Source organism: Delphinapterus leucas, chromosome 7 (genome assembly GCF_059928025.1).
Source record: "Delphinapterus leucas isolate spDelLeu-1000000601 "Yukka" chromosome 7, BTC_Dleu_Yukka2, whole genome shotgun sequence".
Classification (NCBI taxonomy): Eukaryota; Metazoa; Chordata; class Mammalia; order Artiodactyla; family Monodontidae; genus Delphinapterus; species Delphinapterus leucas.
Genome location: NC_143135.1, coordinates 33730058 through 33757634, shown reverse-complemented (window position 1 = coordinate 33757634; position 27577 = coordinate 33730058). Strand labels below are relative to the sequence as shown.

Sequence of the window (27577 nt, the reverse complement as noted above, 5' to 3'; positions counted from 1 at the left end):
GAATTGATTAAAATTGTATAAGGGCTCTATAATATCCAGGGTAAAGCCCAGACTCAGGTATGTGTCACATAAGCCCTCCATGTTCTGGCCCATTTTGTCTTTCCCAGACTTTTTTGCCCTATGGATTCATTCTTGCATTCTGATGTATCTGTTGTAAACCTATACTCTAATCCCAAACTCCCAAGGATTTTTTATACCCTGTGTTTTTCCTCACTTGGCTTCCTCACACTGCTCATCTTTGAAATCTACTTTTAGACACCTTTTCATCTTCTAAAATTCAGGTTGTGTGGCCTTCTATAGAAAGCTTTTCTTGGCATCTCTCATCCCAGGTAAAATTGACAAATTTGTCCTTGGTACCTCAAGTTCTTTTATATATTTAATGAAGTGTTTACCTTATTGGGCATAAATACCTATTCTTCTCTAGGTATGGTCCTTGCTCTCAAAGACAAGGACCATATTTTATTCAGCTAGATCTAGTACCATGCTTATTGGATAAATTATTAATGTGGGTAATCAAAGTTTAAAAAAGACTCTCCCTTTTTCTATTTATCTGGAATGGCCATGTGCTCTGGAAATATGTGCACTTCTCAGCTCTGCTGTAGCTTTGCAGAGTGAGGAGATGTTGCCCCTTGAAACCATTTCCATGAGCCTGGGAAAAGTAGTTAGAATGGTTCCCTTTCTTCACCAGCTTGTCTCACATGTGGCCATTCCTCATCCTTGAGAAGGGGAGAAGAAGGACAGGAGGGAGAAGGTGGTGAAACAACTATGAAAGGGATTTTGGAAAAGTTTTACCTATACTCCAGTTCAGAAGAGGTAGATGAGATAGGGACTCTCTTCAAAATGGCAAGACTGTCGCTCTGTGGTTGTTCTTCCCTACTCCAAGTTCTGTTCTCTTAGCTGGAAACAATGAAGGGGGTTTCAGAGAAGCTTTAAAGTTTGTCAGGGTTTGGGAACATAACCATCTGTATAGTGAAGGGGTTTTCATTGAATGTAGGAAATGTTCTAAGCATATATTTCTATACTGTTGCCAGCTAGAATACTATGTTCACAGTCTTCAAACTAGCATTTCTCATGCTAGTTTGAATGTTTAATCAAACACTCACACCACCAGATGACCCGTGGAAAAAGAATTCCATGCTTAGGTTAGTTTGAGAAATACAGCTTACTATAGTCCCTACCTAGAGTTTGGCAATGCATTCTGGCATATCAAAGGCACTAGTGAGTTACATAATAAGATCTTGTTTAACCTGGAATTTTCCATGCTTATTTGGCCACAGAAGCCTCTTACAGTCTTCTTCATTCCACATTGGGGAAATTGCATTGAAATATTTGCATTCTGTTTAAGTGATAGTTTTTCATTGAGTGCTTTATTTCAGGGACAGTGGAACAGAGAGAAAAAACATATGAACCTCACTAATGGCTTAAATCAGAGCTTCATATGTCAGATATAAAAAGGAAATAGTTCCTATGGCAACTGCTTCACTGCATATGAGGCATATATAGCCATTGGGGAGTTGAAGTTCATATACTCCAACATGTTCTTTAGAATAGGGATATAAAATATTGCTTGCAAAGTTCCTGTGTTTAGTTAATACTATTGGCTATTTCTACTCTGGCAAAGTTATTATTTACATCAAAAAAAAAAGAGAAAAAAAAGAAGGAGAATAAAGAAGGGGAGTAAAAAAAAAAAGGAGAAAAGAGTAAAGAAAAAAGAAAGAGACGCAGACCTGTGCTAAGATGTCATATTCCAGTGAACAGTTTCAATGACTGCCAGTTTTGAAACTTTCAATGTGTCCTCACATTTCTTTGTTTGCTACTTAGGAGAAATGTGGAAAATTGAAAAACAAAATAGGTGACCTTTTATGTGGATAATACATCCCAACTTCTTTAATCAAGCCAGACATCGTAAGAGAAACACAGTGGAGTCCATTCGGATTAATTTATTCCCCTGATGTCCTGATAGAGTGATTCGGCTGTGATAAAATGATGGGGTCAGGTTTAGTGCCCTCGTGTTGAGCCTGTTCCCACACAATGAGTTGAATACAGTTCTAAGAAGCCATTCTTACTTTCTTCCTCTTCTCCATCAACTTCCTCAGTCTGGGGATGAGAGATAGTATAATTCTGAGTAATCAGGCTCCTCTTGAAATCCCATTTCAACAAAAGCTGGCTGGGTTCCTGGCCAAAACCAGAACACCTGCCAGACTGACTTACCCCAAGGTAATGTAAGAAGCAAGATGTCATCAGTCACTGTTTACTTAACTCCCCACAGCCTGGCCTTGTCTCTTCCTTCTGCTTCCAGCTCTCACACAGCCACACAAAAGCCCTTGATCTTAAAAAGCAAGTATATTTTCAAAGCTTAGGAAGGCATTAGAGAAGGACAGGCCACTTGAGAAAGTGTTTCTTGTATTTTATTTCATTTGGTACCAGTAGTTTCTGTATTTTGTCTAAAAACACTTCAAGATGGAAATACTTTCCATCCATACTTGTGATTGTCATTTCTTAGCAGAGGAACCACTTGAACACCAATTTACTGTCTGCTCAGTTACTGCATCGTGGTAAAGCTGTGCCAGGCATGACTCTCCTAAAGTCTGGGCCATGTGCTTTTATGTTGCTGACTGTTGGATTTTTTTTCAGGGTGGCCAAAGTCCTTCTCCCTCCCTCCCTCCCTCCCTCCCTCCCTCCTTTCCTTCTTTTCTCATGGAATTATTGTGGTGCTAAGGAAAACTGTACTGCTTCTAGCAATAGTATGCAATAAACACAATTTATATATATGTATATATATATATGTACACACATTTATATTTTTTTAGCATTTATTTATTTTTTTAGCATCTTTATTGGAGTATAATTGCTTTACAATGGTATGGTAGTTTCTGCTGTATAACAAAGTGAATCAGCTATACATATACATATATCCCCATATCTCCTCACATTTATATTTTTAAAACATGTCTATAAATACATATTGAAGGAGATACACATAGAGGAACACTTACAACACTTAAGACAGCACACATTCATTGGTCCTGTGACCTCACCCCCACCCCAGAATGTGGGTCTGCATTATAGAAGGGAATCCCTAGGGGTAGGATTCTATTAATACTGGGGGAGTGGGTGGATATATCTATGGCCCAAGTATCATATGGTATGAGAAATTCAGAACTCAAAGACATGGACCTAATCACTCACATAACGATGTTAGACAGTTCCCTCACTGTTTGAATGAAAGCCATCTCTAAGATTCTTTGAATCCAGGCTTAATCTGTCACACTAATTTCCTCCTGCGTCCTTTTTAGGTCCCTGTGCTTATTTATCCATTTATTATTTATTTATTTATCCAAACTTATCTCAATATAAGTTTTGCTTCAGGATTCCCCCACTCTTTCTAGCTTTCCCCTCTAGTGTCTTATGCTTCCATACTTTCTGGAACCTTGCTTATTCTAGGGAAACCGAGATGCTTAAGTCCTTTACTCCAACCGGCAAGTGAGTTCCTGCGTGACTCTTCCCACAGTTTTTCTTAGTGGAAGACTGATTGAAGTCAGACCTTGAATTATTTGATGAAATGATTGAATTGCTTTGATAACAAAACTCTAGGAATCGTATCTTTGTGGAAGCAAGAATTTGGGTGAGGGGTGTCCAAGCCAATCCCTTCAGAATTTAAATTTGTTCTGCCTAGCTTCTCAAATGTAGGCTGTACGTTATTTAGATCTGTCTTCTATGGAAACTTTGACTAAAAACACAACCTATTATTCTTTGGGGTTTTGGGTTGGTTGGTTAGTTGAAGAGAGGACAGTTATGAGACACAGCATGGCAGGTTCCCAACCAAGGAAAACATAAATAAATAAACCTTATTCCTAAAATCAAGGACTATACATTGTCTTTAATAGTCACAACTGTCTATAAGCATTATGCACTTATCATTTAGTGTATGTGTTTTGTAAAGAGTACAGAGATAGATAAAATAGGGAAAATCTGATATTCGGACATGGATTCTATAAAATACATACAAATTGTAAGATGCTGCTACAGAAATAGGTTTTGGCAGGTGGGAATTACTGAGGAGTGAATTGCTGGATTAGTCTGGATGAATTAGAGATGACTCCTTAAAGAAAGTCTCAGGATTCAAAATAAGGTTAAATAGTCTCATTTTTAAATAATAATAATTTTAAAATTCTCATTTATTTTGAAAATGAGTAAAATTAATATTAAGGTTATGATGAGGAAACATATAGACTATGTCTATATGTTTCCTCATCATAATAGACTATGTTAACGTGCCTTGTATTCTAGTTCTCAATATATTTATCTTGACAATCCAATGTACATGATCTTTTTAATCCTCTAAACGTGAGAGCCCAGTTCGTCATCCCTACACTGCCAGTTGATTTGCTTGTGATTATCCTCCAGCATCATTATCATTGTTGTCATCCAGCTTATGCCTTAGTGCAGCTATTGACCTTCACAAAGTGCCTTCAGGGCCTGACCTTTACATAGTTAAGATTTAATGTGATATGTCTATGCTCACATCGTGTCCATAGTCTGATATAGAACAAATTTAAAAGCATTAATGGTTCAGGGGCCTTTGAACCCATGGAACAAATTAATCTAAAGGCAACCTGATTAAGGAGAATGAACTTGCCTGCTCTTCTATTTCAGGTGAAACGGATTTCTGAAGATCCTCCTTGCAAATGCCCGAGCAAGTTCTGTGTGGAGAGGCTCTCGCAAGGAAGATACCGAGTGGGAGAGAAGATCCTCTTCATTAGGGTAAAGTTTTGCTTTTCACTTGACAGCTTGTCCTTTCAGAGCATATACAGGACTTAAGTTGCAGGTTACAGGGAAAATATGACCAGTAACTCAGCAGGAACTTCCCTTATGGTGCTTACGATTGGATTTGAAGACATGAGGTATGAAAATTTTTTATTATCATACATAATTATCACTGAGAGCTAAATAAATAGAACTTTATCTTTTTGTATGTATACACAAACGTATACCCCAAACAGGTCATAGAAATCAAATAGAATGAGGAAAAGAAGAGAAAACAAATTCCTTTTTTGTCTATGCATTTAGCTTCAAAGGAAGAAAATCCACCTCGATGGGTAATAAAAACAGTATTCTGCCCTGGTTTTCCATATCTCAAGTTTGGGAAATGATTAACCTATAGGTCCTGATAACTTTCAAATTATTTGAACATGACTTTTCAGAAAGTTTGGGTTGTAAACCAGAGCGAGGACAGTCAAAACTCGTGACAACGGCATGGTTCAATGATGACTGTCATTTTTTTACTGGTTTTCTGGGTTAGAATAAAGAAACATGGGCCTGTGCCAATGAATGATTTGGTGGCCTCTGTCCATTTTACAATCATCCTAATGAAAAATCTGACTAGATGTCATGAACAATTCTTGACTGTAATTATTGGCTCAATAAAGTAGCATTTCAGGCTGTGATCTGTTTTGTTAATAATCAAGAGAAGTTAATCTCTCAAATTACATTTGCTGCTTTTCCTGAGACCAAGAACTCTTCTTTTCAAAAATAAGAAAGCGAAAAATAAAGCACTGATATACTCCTAGAAATCTGCAATTAATAAGTATGAGTCCTTCTATCTTATTTTTAGTCATTTCCTAAAGAATAGAGGTTATGATTCTGAGAAGCTATATTGTCTTGTCATTTGAATAAGTTAAAATATTTTCCTTTTTATTTTATTTTGTAGAGCTGAATAATTTGGATGTGTACGTCTAATACAATCAATGAACATTCTTAACATACTCAAATCAGTGATGACCCAGTAGAAATTTTTTCCAGTGTAAAGTTTTCTTTTTAATGACGACTTTTGACTGAAAGTTATTTGTACGACAATTTTTTAAGGCTCTACAAGATGTAATTTAAAGAAAAGTTTAATTATAATTAGCCTTCAAAAATAATGTCAATCATTTTGTATTTTAATCTAACATTAGGTCAGTGTTTATTGATCTAACAAAAATGTTCAGGTAATAATTGCTATTTTGCTTTGGAAAGGCAATGAAAGGGATATAATGATATGTTATTATTAGGGGCTTGAGAACCAGTTTAGGAGATTGGCCTCCCTAGAGTAGACAATTGGCCCAGTCATCACTTATTGTTCTTTGTTACAAGGATAACATGTTTATTTTAGCCAACCAGCCTGCTTTTGCTTTAACACATTAGTAAATGGTGATTTAGTAGTACCTCCACAGATGTGTTTAAATTTTACTAAGTTGGCCTTTCTCAACTGAAGCTCAGGCTTCTTGAGACTATTAAGTCCTGAAGCTTAGAATCAAAACATAGTGTTTTATTTATTTAAACAATTATTCTTTTTTATAATGAAAGTGTTGACAAAACACATGATTAATAAATTAGATGTTTTTCCCTCTAATGTAACCTAATATCTTTAGGCAAAAATATATATATTACATACATTTATTTGTATCTGGTCTTCCATATTTAGTCAACTCTCAAAGAATTTGATGTCTATATTTGTGAATAACATAAGTGTATCATATTTAACATTTAAAATATTTTTTGATGTTCCATTTTTCTTTTCAGTAAATCGTTTCCTTTTGGTGAAACCTATGCATGTATTGTTTGTAAAGGAATTGAGACTCACTTTACTGAAGAAAATTGCATCAAGTGATAGCATTTGAATTTAATATCAGTTACCACAGTAGAACATAATGTGCAGTTTCATGCTTCTATAGTTCCAGGAGAGCCTGCAGTAAGAGAACTGACTGTAATGTGGTTATTCACTGATTGGCCCAGCAAGTTATAGCATCATGTTGCTGTGATAGATGTTTTAAAATAGTGTTTTAGTGAATTTTAGTCATTCACTTTTTCTCATTTTGCTCCATCCACTATAATTTGTACGTTTTTTTTTTCTTTTTTTGGTGGAAACTTCCCCACTTGGTGGAGAGACCATACCTTTATTTTACATTTGTGTAACCAAAGGGCCCATTCAGTCATTTCCCCCAACAAAGGGCTAAAGATCTCAGAGGAGCATGACCTTGCCTGTGGAATAACAACACTTTCTTTTATTGTTCTCCTTTGGTTCTTTTTTTAAACCCTCCTACCTTCTTGTAACCTCATCAGTTTTTTTTGGTTTTTTTTTTAACCTCATCAGTTTTGAGTGAAGCAACCATTCTAATTACCTCTTCTCCAAAGCCACAGCCTTAGTTCAGGCCCCATGAGCTTTTCTTTTTTATTTTATTTATTTTATTTTTTTATGTACTTAGTGCCACTGAACTGTACAGTTACATATGGTTAAACTAGTATGTTTTATATTATGTGACTTTTACCACAATAAAAATTTTTTTTTTTTAATTTGTACTGTTTTTTACAGATTTCATTTTAAAATTGACCCTTTTGTTTTGTTTTGTTTTGTTTTATGTTTTGGGTTTTTTTTTTCTGTACGCGGGCCTCTCACTGCTGTGGCCTCTCCCGTTGCAGAGCACAGGCTCCGGACGCACAGGCCCAGCGGCCATGGCTCACGGGCCCAGCCACTCCGCGGCACGTGGGACCCTCCCAGACCGGGGCACAAACCTGTGTCCCCTGCATCGGCAGCCGGACTCTCAACCACTGCGCCACCAGGGAAGCCCTGACCCATTTTTTTTAAATCTTAATTTTTTAAAAAGAAAGAATCTATTACTGCCTAAATTGCAAAAGAAACTACTTGTCAAAAAAGGAAAATATCCATTAATATATTTTCATTTCAATTCTTATCTTTTGGCTTGTCAGGGGTCCGTTTCTACCCTGATGGAGTAAAGGGATTCTACCAAAACTTTTCTTGTATCTGGTTATCCCTAGAGACTTTTTACCTCTCATTCCCTGGAGTTCAGGAATTGAAATTTCACAGGCAGGCCATATGCACTTTTCAACACATATTTTTCCCTATTTCTTCCTCTGCACTGAATGGATGAACTAGAAATGTCTCATTGATGTGTGCGCACTTTGGCCAGTACTTTTGGATTTGTGGCAGGGGCTATATTTAATTGATTGTCGTTCTGCACTAACACATTATAAGGAGTTGGCAGTTATTAGTCAAAAAAAACTCAGAGGTATTGATTTTCAAATGATAGTTAGATGGTTGTTGCCGCTAATATCTTAACTTTAAGTTTCTTTGAACACCCGAATTAAGTAGAGAGTGCCTTTGGTCAAATTCTCAGACACACTAGGGGAATGATTGCCTCATGGTATCTGCGTTGCTGTTCTGGGTTTCTTAAGTTTGCATTTTTAACATTGGCGTATTTTAAACTTTGTCCTCTTTGCTAAGGCTTCCAAATATAGTCATATTTACGACATAGTACATAGTAAGTGGATACATTTATGCATATTATTTCATAACATGAAATATGTATGGCATCTTAGCATCTGTCTCCTAGTTTTCTGTCCGTCCTGAGAGCAGCCATGTCTTCCTGTGGTCATAATGAACCTATCCATGCAAAAAAACCAATTTAGGTTCATTTCAAGCTATTAAGAATGTTGACTTACTTTTAGTTAAAGAGAACACACTAGTTTGCATTTTACCAAGGTTTATATATATATATAAATGGGATTCTACAGTATACACTCTATTTTCTGGCTTTTTTTCACTCAGCATAATTATTTTAAGATTCATCAATGTTGTTGCCTGTGTTAATAATTTATTGTTATTGCTAAGTAGCATTCCATTATATGGATACACTAACGTGCGTCCATTCATTCACTTATATCAATAAGACATTTGGGTTGTTTCCAGTTAGAGATTATTACAAATAGAGCTGCTATGAGCATTTATGTATAAATCTTTGTATGGACATATGCTTTAATTTCTGTTGGGTAAATACCTAGGAATGCAAAGCCTGATTTGTATGGCAGGTTTATTTTTAACATTATAATAAATTGCTTACTGTTTAAAAAAAAATAAAATAAAGAGAGCACAATCACCAAAAAACACTGACATAGAAAACACTATCCCTTAGAAAGTCATAAATACATGATTCTATTAATAAGTCTCTATCTAACACAATTACTCCTGATTTACTCTTCTTAACGTGAGCCAGAGTTAACAATTTTATGTCTAACCAAATTCCAAAGTTTGTTGACAACACCCAATGACTTGACTTATGTATGGTTTTATGGTTATCATACATATGAACACATTTTCTCATTATGCATTCGAATCAACACAACAACAACACAAAAGAATGAAAAAATTAAGAACGTGTGCAGATTACAGAGAAAGAGTGCGGAAGACATTTCTGCAGATGATATCTTTGCTAAGCATATGTTTTATCTGTGGGTTTCTAGAAACCAATGTATGAATAGATACTTTGCATACATGGCTATCTAATGTTACTTATGTAGATGCATCTATATTCTCATGTAGACGTGTTTGTTTATATGCACAGGTCTCCATTTAAAGGTGAAGGAGTAATCTCAATATAAAGAATATATATAATATATTATATATAATATAAAGAATCCTTTAGTACAAGGGGAAACCTCCAAGGTTTCTGACAGTGGCTTTTAGGCAAATATGCTAATAATCCCCTGCTAAAGTGGGAATTCTCTTGTTTCTAGTTTATCAAACACAATTTCTCATAGCCAGATTTTTGCCCTGCACCTTGCAATGAACAACACTTCTTTTGAACTATCTGGTGGACAAAGCTAAATGCAGCTAATTTCTAACTGTGTGGTACAGATACAGATTTACTCTCTTCCAAGGTTTAAATATAACAGCTATTTTTCACTGACTTTTGAGTGATGATAAAACCTCCTTGCTGATGTCTGTAGTAACAGAGATTTAGATATTACTATTTAGCCATGCTGTGTATCTTTGAAATGTAGATAGATGAATCTCAGCCTAATGTTATGATTTTGAGGAGGAGAGAAGTAAGAATTTTCCTTTGTTCTTTTGTTCATTCAGTTAGTTGGTATCTACCCGGGCTTCAAGTATTGAGAAGTCACTTGACAATATAAAGCTGAATAAGCTTGTAGGAAGGTTTTCAGAAATATGTGTTAGATGCCATGAAAATGTCTATACTATTTGATTTGTCAGCCCCAGTGCAACAATGATAATATTCCATGTAAATAATCTAACAGTAATTTTTAAAAGTGGTTCCCAGAAAAACCTGGGAACTTGTTAGAAATGCAGATTCCTGGGCCTCACCCCAGACCTATTGAATCAGAAGCTCTGAGGGTGGGGTCCAGACACCTGTGCTTTAACAAGCCTTCTAGCTGATTCTGATGCATACTAAAGTTTGAAACCACTAATCTAAAAGAAAGAACTAACTATATGAAGGAAGAGATTTGTTGTATCAATATAACAGCCCAATTGGAAATCACTTGCAGGTTTGATCATGGAAGAATATAACCATTCAGGTACTAGGAATGATCGTTTTGAAGACTTCTCTGTATCATTGTGAGAAAAAAACTGAAGATAAAGTGTTAAGTGGAAAAAAACCCAGGCTTTGAAATTGTGTTTACATATAAAAATACCCGTGTAGAAATGATGTATAATTATGATTAAGACTTGAAGTGAACAGGAATAATTGAAAATGGTTTTTAATTTTCAGAGGTCATTAAATTATGAGTGATTATTTTTTTCTGTTTTGCATTTATCTCTGATGCTGAAAAATAAGAACTCTTTAAAAGAAGAGAAGTCAGCAACCTGATACAGTTGCAAATGTGAGAATAAATAAAAGGATTTCTAAAAGGTGTCAGATTAATCAGCTGACTGGTCATTTTTCTGGTCCTTTGGCTAAGCTTCCGATCTTCTGGACAAGGGTAAGGAAGTTCATTGGAGACATGGCGTTGTCTAGACCAGGGAGGGCTTTGCATTTTGTTGTGAACTTGTACCATATTTTTCCTGGGATGAACCTCTTACCTTTCCTTATTGTTCTGTACTATTTTATTTCTCCATTTTGAAAATTCACTCAAGTTGTTTTCCGTTAGCACTAGGAAATGTGTAAACATCTTAATAATGTCCCTTCTCTTTGCAGACCCCATGAGTAAGCCATATGCTTAGTTTTCTCTCTGCTAGTCATTAAGGCTTTAATCATTTGATATCTCTTTCCTTTAAGGCTCAATTTTTAGTGACATGCAATTAATCTAATATTACACAATAAACTGATCTGTGATAATGCATGAAATGGATGTAAATGGCTCTAATGAGTAGAACATCCATGGGGGTAAGATATTTACACTTAACACAGTTGCTCTAGTGTTCTGATAGTAGAAGCATGAGAGCAAGCCAGTGGGCTCACATGTTGTGAAGTAGCTGACTTTTTTGGTGCTACTTGCTTTGGGCACTAATATGATGAATAATTTTTTACTTAATTACAATTTACCACTACCCTAATATTAGCATTGTTCAAAGCGTGTTCCAAGGAATTATAGTTCCAGAAGATGTTCAAAAATATAATTCATAAAGAAGAAGGGTCATAGTAATGGGTTTAAACAGGCTTCTTTAATAACTCTTATTATTGATAATTGACTCAGCCTCTGTCTGAGCAGGTGTGATATATCTCACTTTAACCTCTCATTGCAGTGTGGGAAGCACTGTTGCCGTTCCCATTTTATAGCTGAGAAACATAGAGGTTAAGTAACTTCCCAGGTTATAAGGGAATAAGTGATGAAAGTGAGGTTCAAAAGCCTGACTCCTGAATTTACACTCTTTACCACTAAGCAATACTGATTTATTTATCTGGGATTTCTTGGAGGGTTGAATATACTAATGTGATCTATTAATCACTAGAATGAGATGTATTATGTAGCATTTTCCAAATGTATCTGACTGTAGAAATGGTCCCTCTGCCACCTCTTTTTTTCTTTTCCCCCAGAGCATTATCCTGGGCTAGGGGGTCATGAAAACATAATTTGGGAAAGACATTATCAATCAAATCAATTAAAAAATAATTTGTAACATAGAATTATATGGAAATGAAAGTTTTCTACATTTTCCAGAACTAAAATCCATGTATATCAAAGTACTTCTAAGAAATACTGAATTTATACTCAGTTTCACCTATAAGTTCCATTTGGAAATTATGATTCAAGGAAATGACTGGAAAACTTTAAAGGAAAGGCAGCTAAAATTTTAAAAGTATCATTTGTGCCAGGCATTGTAGCAGGTGCTTTATATACATTGTCTCACTGAATCCTCTACCACTCAGCTGGGAAAATGTTTTTATCCTTTTGTTACAGGTAAAAAGACAAAGACTTAGGTTAAGGTCTCAAGTAAATAGTATGATACACAAAATCTAGGTCCTGTCTCCCAAACCCATAACACACTCCATTCCAAGTAGCTTCCCTATGGAATGTCCATTAGATGCAGATTTTTATTCACAAGGTTAGTTAGTCCTCTAAAAAGGACTTGCAACTTTTTACAGTATGTTTAAGGCTCAGCTGTATAGTAGTGTATTCCTTATATCATTTTTACTTTACATATATTCAGAATACAAAGGGCATTACAATTGCATAATCAGTAGTGCTATGTAATGTAAGGAAAGGAATATAATTTGTTTGCTTGACTGTATTGTGATAGTAATAAAATTATAACAATATTTATTAGGTGTTTACATGTATGTCAGACACTTCAAAATGGCTTATATGGCCTATATAAGAAAATAAGATATATTCTTTTCTGTCTTGGTACCTTTTAAGAAGAAGTCAAAAGATTATTTTTTATATTGCCAGTATAGTCTTCTTGAGTCTTCTTACTAATTGTTGATATTTTTAAGTGGATTAATATTATTTCAAGGCATTTTAATAGCAGATTTTCATAGTTGGGTAAAACCATATCAGGTTTCATGCTAACACTCTAAAGGGTCTGGGTATTCTTTTTTCCTTCACATTTTAAGAAATCTGACTACTTAAGAAGCCTAAAGAAAAGGCAATGAATAATTTAATTGGAAGTCAGCAAAAGGCTTTGAAATGTTATAGAGTCATTATACTAGTTCTGAATTAAATCATCGCAGATCAATGGAAAAGTCACACACATTGCTGTTGATTCTTTGTAATTACTTCTTTACCATAAAAATTCTTCTGGGTTATATCTGTGTGGTAGAAATCAACTCACTGTAACAAGCCAAGCAAGAGAGGCACCAGAGCTCTGTTGCTATAGCAACCCAACCTGGCAATGTCTTCTAGGATTTGCTCTAAGGGAAGGTCCAATGATAGCGAGTAATATTACTTCCTTTTCTGCTCTTATGACACATATTGATTTACTGTGAATAAAAAGTAGCATGGTTCAAATTGCATACCTTTCCTGGTAATGAAAAATGGGCTTTTGTGTAAAAATGCAAAGGAGTTTTAAACTAGTAGCAGGGAGTAAAACTTTCATTTATCTTAGTGGAAACATTGCACAAACAGCCATTACTCAGCAGTTGAATGTTGAAAATTCACTTTTTTTGAATAACAAGGATATAAATATTTCATCTAATTTAGCAATTTATGGGAGCAGTGATTATGATTTCAAAACTATCTAATGGCTTATATTAATTTCTAGGAAAAGATATGGCTATGTTTGCCTCTGCTATATGTAAAATCTCAAAACATTTATAAGTGTTCTAATCCATGATGAGAGAAACATGGCTGTTACTAGCACATGAATATTTCCAGACTTAGTACCTTTCTTTGCCCAACTGCCTCAAAACTGAACACTAATTCAGGAAAAGCAAGCATATTCAAAATTTTAAATATATTCAAACGCTTTAAATTCAGATTTCTTTTTAATAATATCTTTGCTCTATTAAAGACACTCATTTCTTTGTAATTTATTCATGTTCAATAAGGCTGGTCTAATAGGATATAATTTACACTTCGGTAACACATCTCTCAAAGGACTTTGCAAATGTTAATGTCTTCTTAACCTCTTCTTTCGGAGAAAGGCATATATCTTGGATGAATGCAAAATAAACAAAGTGATCAACCACCACTGTAAAAAAAAATCAGCTGATGGGATGTTGCCTTTCTGAGATTCCTTGAGAATGAAAACTTTTAAACATAGAAAAATTTACACTAGACTTTGTCTAAGATTACACCCAACACTACATTTGACACCAAATTTGAAAGCAAGAAAAAATGCAATTTGATATCTCTTACAAGAATGGAAAGAGTAGTGTATCTGGGCCATTTTCCATATTCCTATTTAAGTTAGGGAATTCACTTATTCTCTCCCCGTTGAATTGTTAGGAAGTACATCAAGTGTGAAGAGCAATAAATAAATGAGAGCTCAAAACCAAAAATCCTTTTTCCCTGAGAATTTACCATTATTAGCCACTTAGCAATGTGTAGATTTTTTAAATTTTGTGTCTTCCTTTTACCTGAACTGTTAAGCATTTTTATTCATCTCCAACTGAATTAGCAAGGTTTAGCATGCCTTTAAGTTGTACAATACATGTTTGACTCCATTCCACCTTGAATCATTTTCTTTTGCCAGTACACTGCATCCGGAATAAATGGACAATTTTTTTCACTAGCCACAAATCAAAATTATTTAAACTTACAGAAGCATTGAAAAATTAAATGGCTTCATTGAGGAAATGCACAGGTCCTATGATCTGCATTCCCAATTTCTGCATTGCTATACCCTTCCTGACATTAAGATAAATTTGTTGCATGTATATACATCTTTTTTTTTTTTTTTGCGGCATGCGGGCCTCCCACTGCTGTGGCCTCTCCCACGTTGGAACACAGGCTCCGGAAGCGCAGACTCAGTGGCCATGGCTCACGGGCCCAGCCGCTCGGCAGCATGTGGGATTCTCCCGGACCGGGGAACGAACGCACGAACCCTTGTCCCCTGCATCGGCAGGCGGAGTCCCAACCACTGCGCCATCAGGGAAGCCCACATATATATACATCTTATATAGTGGTATATGTATGTGTGTGTATGTACACATGCGTGTGTGTGTAGTGAAAAAGCACAATTTAGGGAGTTAAATAAGTCCAATGATTTGGCATTTTTTATTTTAAAAGAGATCTCAAGTTGATTTTTCTGTGCCAGAGATTTGAATTCCTTATCAAGAAGTTTGTGAGAAAAATTAATCTTTTATTTTGTCTACATTTCTTTACATATACGATTTAACACTCATGGATTGTTTTCTGTGTGTCAGGTGCTTTTCTAAGTACTTTCCTTGGATTCTTTTATTTAGCCCTCACAACTCTTTGAGATAGGTGCAATTATTATCTCCATTTTAACAATAAGGAAACCAGTATTAGGAAGTTAATTACTTGCCAAATGTCACGCAGCTGTAGGAGTCAAAACCTTTCTTTGAATTCAATATATCTGATTTCAGAGCCCATGATCTTAACTATATGCTATTCATTCTATTTCAGACTATCTAGTCATTTGGCATGTGGTGTTGTGAGTATTGCTATTCAGCGTTTCAACATCCACTAAAGATTGACCTGTACTTAATGTGCAGCTCCTAATTTGCTTATTCCTTTGCGGATGTGGTTTGGTAAAACATGGAATTTAATAGCCAGTCCCTGTTAGAGAGACAGAAGTGAGTACCCAGGAAACAGTCTTATAAAACAATAGCAAACCACCCCCCCCCAAACAATTCAGAAAAACCAGGATAGCTTTCACATTGTTCAACATAGTTATTGATTTTTTTTTCATATATTGACCATACTTGAAAAGTCTTCCCAAAGCAACAATTTATTTGATGAATGAACAAACTAAGGAATATTCTCAATTTACTGCAATTATATATTTCCATTTCCAGTTTGCTTTTATGTTATTAAGATTAAATCCCCTTAATTTGATTATATATGAAAGGATTTTCTGAACATACTGTGGTGGAGTAGGGAGGTGAAATTGCCTTTTGTACCTTTTAATATTTTTATTAAAGGGACTAAATTAGACTTATGATGAAGTATGAACTGAAAATTTTGGGCATGACAATTAATGCTTTTGAAGCAAGTTTCCTAAAAATAAGTTTTGAGTAATTTTTAAATAACATTTTTTCCTTATCGTGTTACTTGATGGAGGCTAGAGTATTTCTTACTTTTATATGGTTTGTAAAGTACACTTACTTATACATTATGTCATTTTTTTATCACTACTCTTTAAAAAAATCTGTGTGATTGTTAATCTACATATCTTATTGATGAGGAAACTGCAGATAATAGAGATTTAAGAACTTTCCCAAGGTAATCCAGCTAGTAAGTGGTTGATCCAGGATTAAATCATATTATAATTTTTATATACTAAATTCCATATATTTAAAATGTCACACAATAAAATTTCCCTTTGAAGTTTTAATTTTTATAAATTTTAGCATAAATGAAAACCCTTTGTTGTTCCTTGTTTTTGATTTAAGAATCATTTGCCTTGTGTTACATAATAATATGAAATTGTAAAGTTTATAAGATCTTTCTTTCTTCCTTTTGTAGTCTTCCCAACAAGAACATTTCTTGGTTTACATGTTCTATGCTGGTATAAATGTGAATGATTTTTTAATGATTGAAATCTGAATGATTTTTTGCAAAAGGGAAAGAAATGGAACAATTATACACAAAGGGTATTGTGTTCTTGAATTATTGATGAGTCTTCTAGCAGCCAGAGAACAAACCTGTGAAATGTCTGTCATTATAAATTGTATGTAATCCTTCCAAGGGCTCAAGTTGCATAAACAGGATTCAGCCAGATTCATTAAGAAACATACTTTGCAACTGTGGCCATCTTGAGTTTGTACTGAATGTAGTCAAGCATGGTAGCAATTTTGTCATTACAACAATGACTATAATAAATTAGAGCTCATTTATTTAGTGGTATCTTTTTCATAAAATCAGTGAGTTAAATTTCTGCAGACTTGGTCATGTTAGACCTTGCTTTGTCTTTCTCTTCTAATACTTGACATTTTGAATTACAGTTCCTCAGTAAAAACATGGAATCTTGGTTCTGGACCCAGCAGGTGCCTTCACCACCTAACTGCCAAGACTTTTATTTCAGGAATCTTACTGACTCACGTCAACTTTTCATTCACTGGAATGGTGTGTTCCGCTCTTATTAGTATTAACATTTTCATCTGAAGCTTGGTTGTATGTTGTTTAGGATATATCCTGCCATTTCCTGCCATCTTGTTAGAAGCATACTAAGATCTTGAGGAAATCTTTGTGTAGATTTTGGGAGGAGCAAGGTATAAGAATTTGGGTTTAATATTGGCCTTAGGATATATACTCAATAGGATATATACTCAATTTGCTTTACTATAATGAAAATCCTGATGTTACCAAAAAAAATGTTAAATCACAGTGACTTATTTAGAGATATTTGCCCTGTTTCTCTAAAAAGAACATCAGCAAGAAATCACTCTTCTCCTAGCTGCAGCTTTCTCTTATATTCATTTCCTTTTACATACTAGCTTCTCTTGCCAACTTCTAATTCTCCTGCACTATACTCACAACTTGTTCTTCCAGAGCTCTTGGCTATTATGGAGAAATGCCTTCTCTCTAGTCCAGAGGTTTTATAACCTAACTTGTAATACAGCTACATTTTAGGGCACTATAAACTCCATGGAAAAATTATAATTATTTGAGCTATCACCATGTAAAGGGCTTTCTCATTCTCTCTCTTTTTTTTTAAACTAACTCTATAATTTTTTGGGGTTCATTTTCACAGAAACTGACACCTTAGTTAACAGTCTTTGACTTTTACTCTAAACATGGTCACTTGTATTTTTCTTGAAATCCAGCCTCATAGAACATGTGGGGCGGAGATGATTGGATAGTCTCTCTGAGGCCTCATTTGAAGGCAGGTAAAGGGAAGACCTGGGATTTCAAATTCACTTCTAACTTTGGCATTAGGCATAACGTCTCCAAGGATCCCATTCCCTAACTGCGACACCCAGACAAATAGTAACACATTAATTTGTCATCATCCACCAGTGTGTTAGCCATGATAATGTCACCCGGTCTAGGACTCTTTAGATAATCATGGTCTTTAGAAGTCCTGGGCTAACAGAAAAATTATGGAAAGTCATATGGCACACAGAACCTTAGGAGTTTTATTAGCCTGTCTACCTAAGGCTAAGGTAGGCTTCAGCCTTGCACAGAGAGGAACTTTGGACCAAAATGTATATGTCAAAAAATCCCTCTCCCATGGTGATGTTTACAAAATGTCTTTCTACCTTCTTCTAAGTTCCCTAACAATCTACAACCAACATGACAAGGAGCCAAAGTGTTCTCAGAGGCCAAGAGCGGAGTGTGTCTCATATCCAACCTTGGAAAGCTCATCTATCTCCTGTATTTACTCAACGTCTTATAACAAAGAGAAATCCTCCAATGAGCACTGAAAGAATTCCAAAGAAGCCTGGGTTTTTAAACTGACATCCTGGCACCAAGGATTGAGTAAGGTCTTTCTTCATGTACAGCATCCATAGAACTGGTGGATAACACAATTATATATATCAGCTAGAGGAAAGGTAAAGATGAAATATTCTAAGGATAAAATGGAAGATAGCCTTGAATAATAAGTTACAGACATAATACTATCTAATCATGGGAAGGGAAATGAATGTTTCCCAAGGATAACTTTACTTTGGAACCCTGACGCTTAAGCTGAGAATCTGGGACCTGTCCTTCAATTCTGACTGAAGGACTTTCAACCAATGACCTTTCAGATAAACTAGGCATCTCGCTGTGAGTATGTGACCATTGTGAGATTAGAACACTGCATAAATACTTTTTAATTACAACAGAAGGAAATGGTAGTGTACCCACGTGTCACAATTTTCTGAGTGGAAATACAATGGTAAGGCCTTGAATAAAAGCAATAGGCCAAGTAAGTGGGGAAGTAAGATCAAGATGGCAGGATATTCCCCTAAAACAGGAAGTTTCGTACAGAAAATAAACACTTCATTTACTTAACAATTTTCTCTACAGTTTCATGAAACATTCTCTAGAGCCTGGTATATTTCACTTGTGGAATCGAGACACAGACTTGATGTTTATTTTTGGGGAAAAATTATTTCCTTACATGTATCTCTTATTGTTATAGTAAGAACTCAGAAAGGAACAAGAGACCAAAGGACCCCAGAAAATGGATAGTTCTAAACATTTATGTTTTAAAATGTGAATGACTAACACAGTCTACAATTCTCAGACTATGTATGCTTTAGTTATCACTTAATGTAGATAATTAGGCAATAAAATTTCCCTTGACTATAGGATATGAAGAAATATAGGAATAGTCATTATAACTTGAAAGTAAAGGTTTTCTTGAATCTCATCACAAAAGATCACAGTTTGCATTTTCAGGTAACGTTCGTGTTCCTTTCTGCAGTGGAGACGGAGAACATTTTATGAACTTCATATCTTCTTGTTTCAGTAGGGTCTTCATGGTTGTGACTATGTCTCCACAGCCAAAGCAAAGCAGACGTTTAAGGTAATTACTTAGATAATTTAAGTAATGATTTAGTAATTTAAAAACTTAGGGGAAAACCTCTCCACTTTGCTTTCACTGTGGAGCCTTGGCCTCCCATCAAATGAGGGAAGTTGGGCATCCAAAAGTGAATCTTTTTCCAGTTTTTTATTCTTTTTTTTTTGGTGAGGTATTAAAATGCTGCTTCTCCTTTGGTGTTCCTGTAGCAGTTTGTAAAAATGGCAATCTGGAGCTTATTGAGGATAAGTGGCAGGCAGTAACCTAGTAATTTTTGTGTTTTCTTACTGTAATTCCCATACTCCAGTGTGTTCCTTCATTGAGCTTATTATTTAAATTATTTGAAAGTATAAACCTGAATTTAGCTTCTGTATGCAATATCATTTTAGCCTTTGCTTTAAAACATTTAAAATAATACACTGTGGAATAAAAATGAAACACCATATAATTTCAGAATATTTAATTCTGAAATTATAATTTCATTCTACTCCCATAGCACAAATTGCCCTGTGTGGTTTAACACATGGAACCCCACGGACCTTTGCCAAATTTCTGCTCCTGACACCATATCTAACCTCCAGATATATCAGTAGTACTTTAAATTAACACGTGTGATTTATTACTTCAGTATAAGAAAAGTTACAGGGGATAGGAATGGGATGGGACTCGAATTTGAGGCCCTGAGGTTTCCAGTGTAGACAGAAACATTAGCTCATTTTTAGTTTTTAAGTATTAATAATTATGATCTAGAAAGAATAGCTTACTTGAGTAAGTCTTGTCTATTTCACATAAACAAATAACTGTTAGAAAAGATCCATTTTGTCAATTCTTCTTTAAACAGGATGAATATATCTTGAAACTACTTTATGAGAACTAGTTTAGATTTCAGAAGAAGTGTTGTTGAATGCATCTACTTATCCGTAATTTATTTCTGCACTCATTCACCAAATGCACGAGTATGAGGCATGTGCAAAGAACTTTTAGAAATTTCAAGGATATAGTTCCTCTGTAAGCTGTGTTTCCTTATAAAGATCATGCTTAATTATATAAATAATTGGTCACACACTACTGATAATTCTGACAATGAAGTATAACTTAACCGGTTATCCACATTAGTAATTGACAAGCAGGAGAAGGAGATGAGTTCCTTTAGAAGCACTTCTAAAATCTCCTCACTGAACCTGAAAATGTTATAGGACAACAGAGCACATGACTGTTTTGGGTGGCAGAAAAACACCACACAGAACTTTCTTTGGACCTGTTGAAAGTCGTTGCATAATGACCTGTGAAGCAACTTACTGCTAAATGAATGTGAAACCTAAATCCGTTGCTCTGATCTGACTACGACAGCCTTGACCCCCATCAATCACCAAAATTGACTGAACCACTCTTCCTAGCTGGGTGTGAAGTTTCCCTTTTGACTTTTCAGATGTCACTTGGTTAAAGAGGAAGATGTTGCCTGACAGGTTTTCTTTGTTCAAAGAACATGAATGTCTGTGTTCTTTTCACGACTTAAAATTGCCACACCTCTCTTTGCTTTTCTCTTTTTTAAAAAATTTTTCATACATGTCTTTTAAAAGGGCATGGGTATTGAACTAGAAAGTCAGGAATATAGTTATCTGATAACCCTCATCACAGTGCTTCACATTTTAGGGTGGATCTCTGTATTTGAAGTTGGTATGATTTCAGTAGGCATCGTGGATTTTATAGGGGAGGTTTGCAATGGAACTGGCAGGCTAGTTCTTTTGCAGGCAGTTAACATCTCCTTTGGGAAGGCTAAAAACGGTGCAGAATTCTCTTCTCTCCTTTTCTTTACCTTCCCTTTTTCCCCTAAGAAGATGAGTAGAGGAAGAGAGCATACTTTGCTAAGTTTTGGGGGTGGGATCCCCATTCTGGTCTCTTGGTTTTCTTTCAAATACAGACATAGAATGACAACAGGGACATTGTCTTAATTGAAGTGAAATGCACTAAAATCAGACTTGCTTCCTGGAGGCATTTCTCAGAGACCCTATGATGCCCAAAGCAAGAGTTTGGAGCTGAGCTTTATCATTTGGTGGGTACAGCCCCTCTTGGGAGTTACCTCTCCTTTCACCCGTGAACGCAGGAGGTTCTGGAAGAACAGTAAGAGCTTCCTAGGCTGTGACGAGCACAGTTGAGAAAGCTTTGCTGTACATTGGACCTGCAGGCTGAAATACCAGAGGCCAGCTGAGGCCAAGCCCCTAGTCCTTCCTCCTCCTCGGGGCTGCAGTCTGCTGCTTGTTGTCTCACTTTGCTCTCACACTATTCCCTGCAGGAATCTCAGCCCTGTGGCCCCTCCAACTTTTGCCAGGGAGGCTTGCCAAGCTATCTTCATTCCCGAGTCTCATCACCCAGTTCTGTTCCCAGTTTTCAGTTCTCCCTGCCTCGTTCAAACCCCTTTCCACAGGTGGGACTTATGCTCTAGTCATCTTTGCTCCTTATACCCAATGCCACACCTCAACCTTAGTTTCTGAAATCTACACCAGCTTCAGATCTGGCCAGGTCTGTATAGGCCTAGAGTTGGGTGCCTGCTTTGGGATTTGTTTGGTTCTCTCTGAAGCAAGATTACCTCTTCTGCCTACTGTTGTTGGCACTTCTGAGATCAATTTTCTTCACTCCCAAGATACCACTTTTTGACCCTCTACCCACAGCAGGTTATAAGAAAGGTGGCAAGCATCATTTTAACCACTTAGATTACAGCAATGTCCACATAACCAGAGGCTAGTGAGGGAGCTGTTGATGTACTTAAAATGCCTCCACGCAGTGTTTGCTGCCCAGACGTGTCCAGTTAAAAACATTAACACTCCATTTTTATTTTACATGCAACTTCATATTGTTATCTGCAAGCCTACTTACTCTGTTACAAGTACGTCTCCAGAATAACAGGTGTTTTCTCATATTACTATAGGCACTGGAGCTTTTTATTACAAGTGGCTTGCCTTCATCCGTGTTCTGTCTTTGATTTCCTTAAAGTGAAAGGCTTTCAAAACAAGTCTTATGTCCTTGATTAGAATACATTTAGTGTGTCATTTTAAACAGAGCACTTTTTCCATATTTTAATAGAACAATCTCTGTGGTTTTGTTTTTTTTTAAATAGCAAAGCATTTAAAGATTTATCCAAGAGATGCATAGTTAAATTGCTTGGGAGAGCTGGGAGAGTACTTAAAGCTGTCCTTAGTACATTGATTTGAAGAATTTAGATCATGTTGGGGGAGACATCACAGTTAAGTTAGAGCTCTACCTTTCATTAGTCTTTTCAGGTAAAACATTTTTGGGGGTTAGATTTGGGGGTGGAATTCCAAATAAAGTGTAACCTATCATGGGGTTTTTCTATTAATATGGACTTCAGGAATCAGGAAGAGCTATCAGGAGAAAGAATAATCTGAAATGAGACTAAAATAATAAGTCTAGGTTAGCCAAAAAATAGTAGAAAGGAGAGTGTTTCAATCAGAATCAGAAAAGAAACAGCATGCACAAAGGCTCAGAAGCACCAGAGAAAAAGGGATAGGGAAAAAGATAGAAAGGGAGGAATGGGGGCCAGAGATAGAATGAGACATTATCAAAACTCTTAGAAGTGCAGCCTTCAGAGCAGAGGACAAGGGAGGGAGGGGGTGGAGAGAGGCTTGTAGCAAAGGGGAGACAGGCAGGCAGACGCACAGAGCTAACTCATGAACCATGAGTTCATGAGTATTATGTATTATGTACATAATATTGTATTATGAGAGCTTTAGCTCCTGAAGGCAGTGTGGAGATAAGAATTTTTTGAAGGGGAGAGATGTGAGTAGACTACATTTTAAATTGCTAAGGCTATAGAGTGGAGAATGGATTGAAATGATGTAAAATTGGAGGAATGCCGTCCACCCATATTGCCTTGAGGAGTGTATGGGTCATGATAGGGGCAGCTCAACCTGGAAACCTATCTGATAAAACTTCCAGATATAATACATATTATGATCTACTGGGCAAGGCTCTCTATCTTGGTGTATAGGTTATTTAATGTTGAGACACTGTTACGTTCATCTTTGTCCCTTAAATAGAATATCGAAAAATCGACATGTTGGTGTTGACTTGTTCTGACACATCTGCCTGGCATAGAGGAATTGGCTGGGTTTCAATAGGTCAGACTTTCCACTTGTTAATAAGGAGTTTCTTTGGTGAGAATGTTGCATAGAATAAAATTGTAAGTTACTCCTAGAAACTAGAAGAGAATGATGGGAAGTGGTGTTTTTATATTTTACAACTGTTGTGTGTGTGTGTGTGTTTTTCTTAAAACCTCTGGGTAATATCAATTGACAAGAGTCAAATAAATTAATTAAAAGGCACAGGCTGGTGCTCCTATCAACAAGTTTTTAGAAATGTGTTACCCTAAACTCTTATTCTCCAAATGTTACCCAGATTCTCAGCCCCAGGCCTGCCTGGTGATTTGGTACATGTTTTGTTTAGCATAGCAGGGCTATAAAAAATACAGTGCTCTGCTCCCAGTAAGCCCAGCAGTGAGGCCAAGACATTTTCTATAAAACTGTTTCTTGGGCCAAGAATCCTCCCCAGAGTATTCTTTGGCCATTTACAAATTTCTTTACATGAGTTCATTACATATATACCCAGAAAGCAGTGATTCCAGATGTGCAGCTGAGTTCAGAGCTTTGGGTCCATGTTAACACAATTTACACTCCTCCTGTTAAGTCCCCAAGAGTGGTCAGCAACAGGAATGAAGCATCTATTATGTCCCAGGTACAAATGTCATGGTCAAAGCAGTAAACAAAAAAGTCTCTTTTCAAGTTCTGAGAGTAAGGAGACAGACAAGAGATTCATAGGCCAAGGGTAAGATAGGAAAAAGCCAGATATAAATATTTTAGGCTTTGTGGGCCATACGGTTTCAGTCACAACTACTCAACCCTGTTGTGTTAGCACAAGTGCAGCCTTAGGCAATATGTAATGAGTAAGCATGACTGTGTTCCAATAAAGTTTTATTTATAAAAGTAGAATGAGGGTCATATTTGTTTTATGGGCTATATTTTGGCGGCCCCTGACATAGGTCAATAAATAAATTAGCTGTTCTCATGTACTAGTAAGAAATGGACCAGAATAGGGTAATGTGGAAGAGATATATGGGGTGTAGCTGCTTTGGCTACAGTGGATGCAAGACCTCTTTGTGATTGCGTTAAATCAATGTCCAAGCGATTAAAGAGCAAGTTGTCAATATCATCTACTTTTCTTTCTCTTAAAAACATACGTGAAGGTAGTAAAGTTAAATTGCAGATTACATATTTATAGGAGGTAGAGACCGTATAGAGCAGGTTGACATGTACATGGACTCAAAAATAACTGCACTGTTGTTGAAGAGAGTTTCAGGTATCTTCTTGTAATGCCCCAGCCTTCATTAATTCATACTTCCTTCGAATTTCCATGACATTTATTAACTGACGATACTCACATAGTATTGAGAAGAAGTGATATTGGTCAGTATGTCTTTTGTATATGCTGCCTTTTGTGTGTGCTGCCCAGAAGTGTATGGACCCTGTTTTATACTAGTTTCTATCCTAATATAGAATAGGATAGAAATAGGTATCTATCCTATAGGTAGATAGCTATAGGTACCTATCCTATAGTGTGTTTTGGTACCCTTACATTGTTGGCACACCATAACTGTGGGTTATCATTTCATGAGGATCAGAAAAGTTAAAAAAAAGAATGCAGCTAGAATTCCAGCAAGAAATGGCTCAGATTGACAATTTGCTTTCATAATGTATCAATGATGGTAAAATACTCACGGAAGAAAAAGGAGAGGTATACTTTGAATCTCAAGTGCGTCTCTGATAAGATCTGTAGGGTCAGTTGTTTTACGTGTAGTAGTTGTTAAATCCTAAGCCATAAAACAAATCAGAGAGTGTACGTTTATCAGTAATACAATGTGACATTTGGCTCACTTGGTTAAAGCATGTGGAGTAATCTGTTAGACAAGAGGTATTACTTCTTGTGTGTAAGGAGATGAATAGGAATCATGGCCTCATATCTCAAAGACCCAGTTGGAAAGGGACCCGAGGTTTAATCATACAAGTAAAATAAAATAAGACAAAATAAAAGCTGCCATAAGACAGAGCATGATTTCAACCACAGATTCAGTAATTCACTGGACAAAAATTTGCTGCATACCTACAATGAGCTGGGCACTGTTCTAGGTACTGATGAATTTAGAGACAGGTGGATCCATGTACATTGCAGTTATCTGGAAAACTTTCCAAGAGAAGGTGGAAATTCTCCAGTGTCTTGAGAAATAAATGTAATTTGAACGTGGCGAGACATTTTTTGGAGAATAATAGGGTAAGTGTGGTTGAAGAATAGGAAGAACTCAAGAGATGTTTGAATAGTGAGTGGGCCAGTTTAGCTGGAGATCATGTAGAGAGTTTAAGGAGAGGATAATGTGAGAAAGGTAGGTTGGGGGCAGCTGTGAAGGGCTTTGAATGTAAGCCAAAACTTTACATTTTAACCTGATGGCAACAGACAACAACTGGAGATGCTGATCAATAGCATGATAAAATTGAAGTTTAAGGCAATTAATCTGGGAGAGACATATATAGACTTATAGACAGGAGCAGGAGGAAACTAAAGGCAATGTAACTAATTAGGGGGCTATTCCAATTGTTCATAGGATATGACTATTAATTAAAATGGTGGCAGAGAGAGTAGAAAGAAAAAGGATGGACAATGTAAATAGTAGTTTGAAAGTAGATTTGATTGGATATTAATAGAATAGAGGGAAAAGGCAAAGAAGAGACTAGAATTTTGAAAATGAAGATTTTCTTAAGATACATTATTTTTTCCCAAAAAATTTAAGAGAAGAAACATTGATAGCTGAAAAGAGTCCCTGAGGTCAAGTGATTCTGCCATCAACTTGCTATATAACCTTGATCAAGTTATTTCAAATCTTTGTGAGTTATCTGTAATGAGAATTATGATAATATTCATTTTAAAGGACTGACCATTGTTTCACTCATTCACCAGATACTCTACAAAGTTTTTTCTACCTCCTGAAAATAGAGTAGTGAGTAAGGCAAGGTCACTGCCTTTAAGGAGTAACTTTCTAGAAGAGACAGATCCATTTTAAGTAAGCACATATAACAAAGCAATTTGGAGGTTGGTAAATGTTAGAAGGAAACATGTGATGTAACATAAAGCAGGAGGGGTTATTTTAGGAAAAGCTCTAAGGGATGGCCTCTCCTAGGAGGTGATATCGGAAGTGAGACTTAGATGTTGAGAAGGAGCCAAGCTTGAGAAATTCAGGGAAAACAGTTTAGAGGTGACAGGAGGAACAAGAGCAAAGCTTGGCTTATTTGAGAAGCAGGTAGCAAATTTTTTACCTTACATTTGAACAATTCTGGGAAAATGGGGCCACTCTAGGAGCGCTATCTACAATGGTAGTGGTTGGCTGTTAGTCTGTGGGTGGACATTACAGCAGATTTAAAAGGGATACCTGCCCTCTAGTGTGCTCCATGGATCATTTTAATCCTTGTAATAGGCTTTCCCCAACTCTTCTCAGTACCATGGAGAAAAGGATGTATGCACACATTGGTTCAGTGAAATGCATTAATATTTTCTTACGTAGGAAACAAAAAATTCTGAGAGGCCAGCTTCTGTCAAAGAAGAGAGTTCCATTTGTTTATTTATTTTTGCAAATGAGAAGGACTGGAAACAGAGGGAAACAAACAGTGTTCTGTTGAGGGATGACTTGCATGTTTCAGTTTGGTCTGTTCATTCTTTTATAAACTAGGGCAAAACAATGACCCCATTAAGTGTTATCTTTGCTTACTTCAGTGTTTTTCCTTTTGGGGAAAAAAATCAAACACTAGAATCAGGAAATACTTTGATTGGTGTGGGTTTAAATTCTATCATATCCTCACCCACAAGAAAATTCTGAAAAACAGGCCCTAGAATTTTGTTCTTTATGAACTGTAGTCATTTTTTTTCATTGTTCGGTCCATTCTCATAGTTTAGAAGGTGACAGAGAGACAAAAAGGAATAGAGTGAGAGGTTTTCGACCTTGACTCCCTCTACACTTAATCTGGTGTCTCCCTTGTTCTGCTCTAACTATATTGACTTCTCCTCTTTCAACACACTATGTTGTTTCCTGCTCAAAGGCCTTTGGAAATACTGTTCCTTTTCCTGGAATGCACCTCCACTCACTGC

At 36.2% G+C, this 27577-nt stretch overlaps 1 protein-coding gene across 2 annotated transcripts in view; it reads left to right on the top strand.

Moving 5' to 3' along the window:
• The window catches only part of GAS2 (growth arrest specific 2), a 124969-nt gene that overhangs the window by 63181 nt on the left and 34211 nt on the right, over positions 1-27577 (top strand). The window contains exons 6-7 of one of the 2 annotated variants that reach the window (XM_022583748.2): positions 4657-4764; positions 19328-19381. In XM_022583748.2, the coding sequence (XP_022439456.1) occupies positions 4657-4764; positions 19328-19381 (162 nt within the window). The remainder of the gene's footprint in view (positions 1-4656; positions 4765-19327; positions 19382-27577) is intronic. The other variant, XM_089915036.1, reaches the window with a different exon arrangement.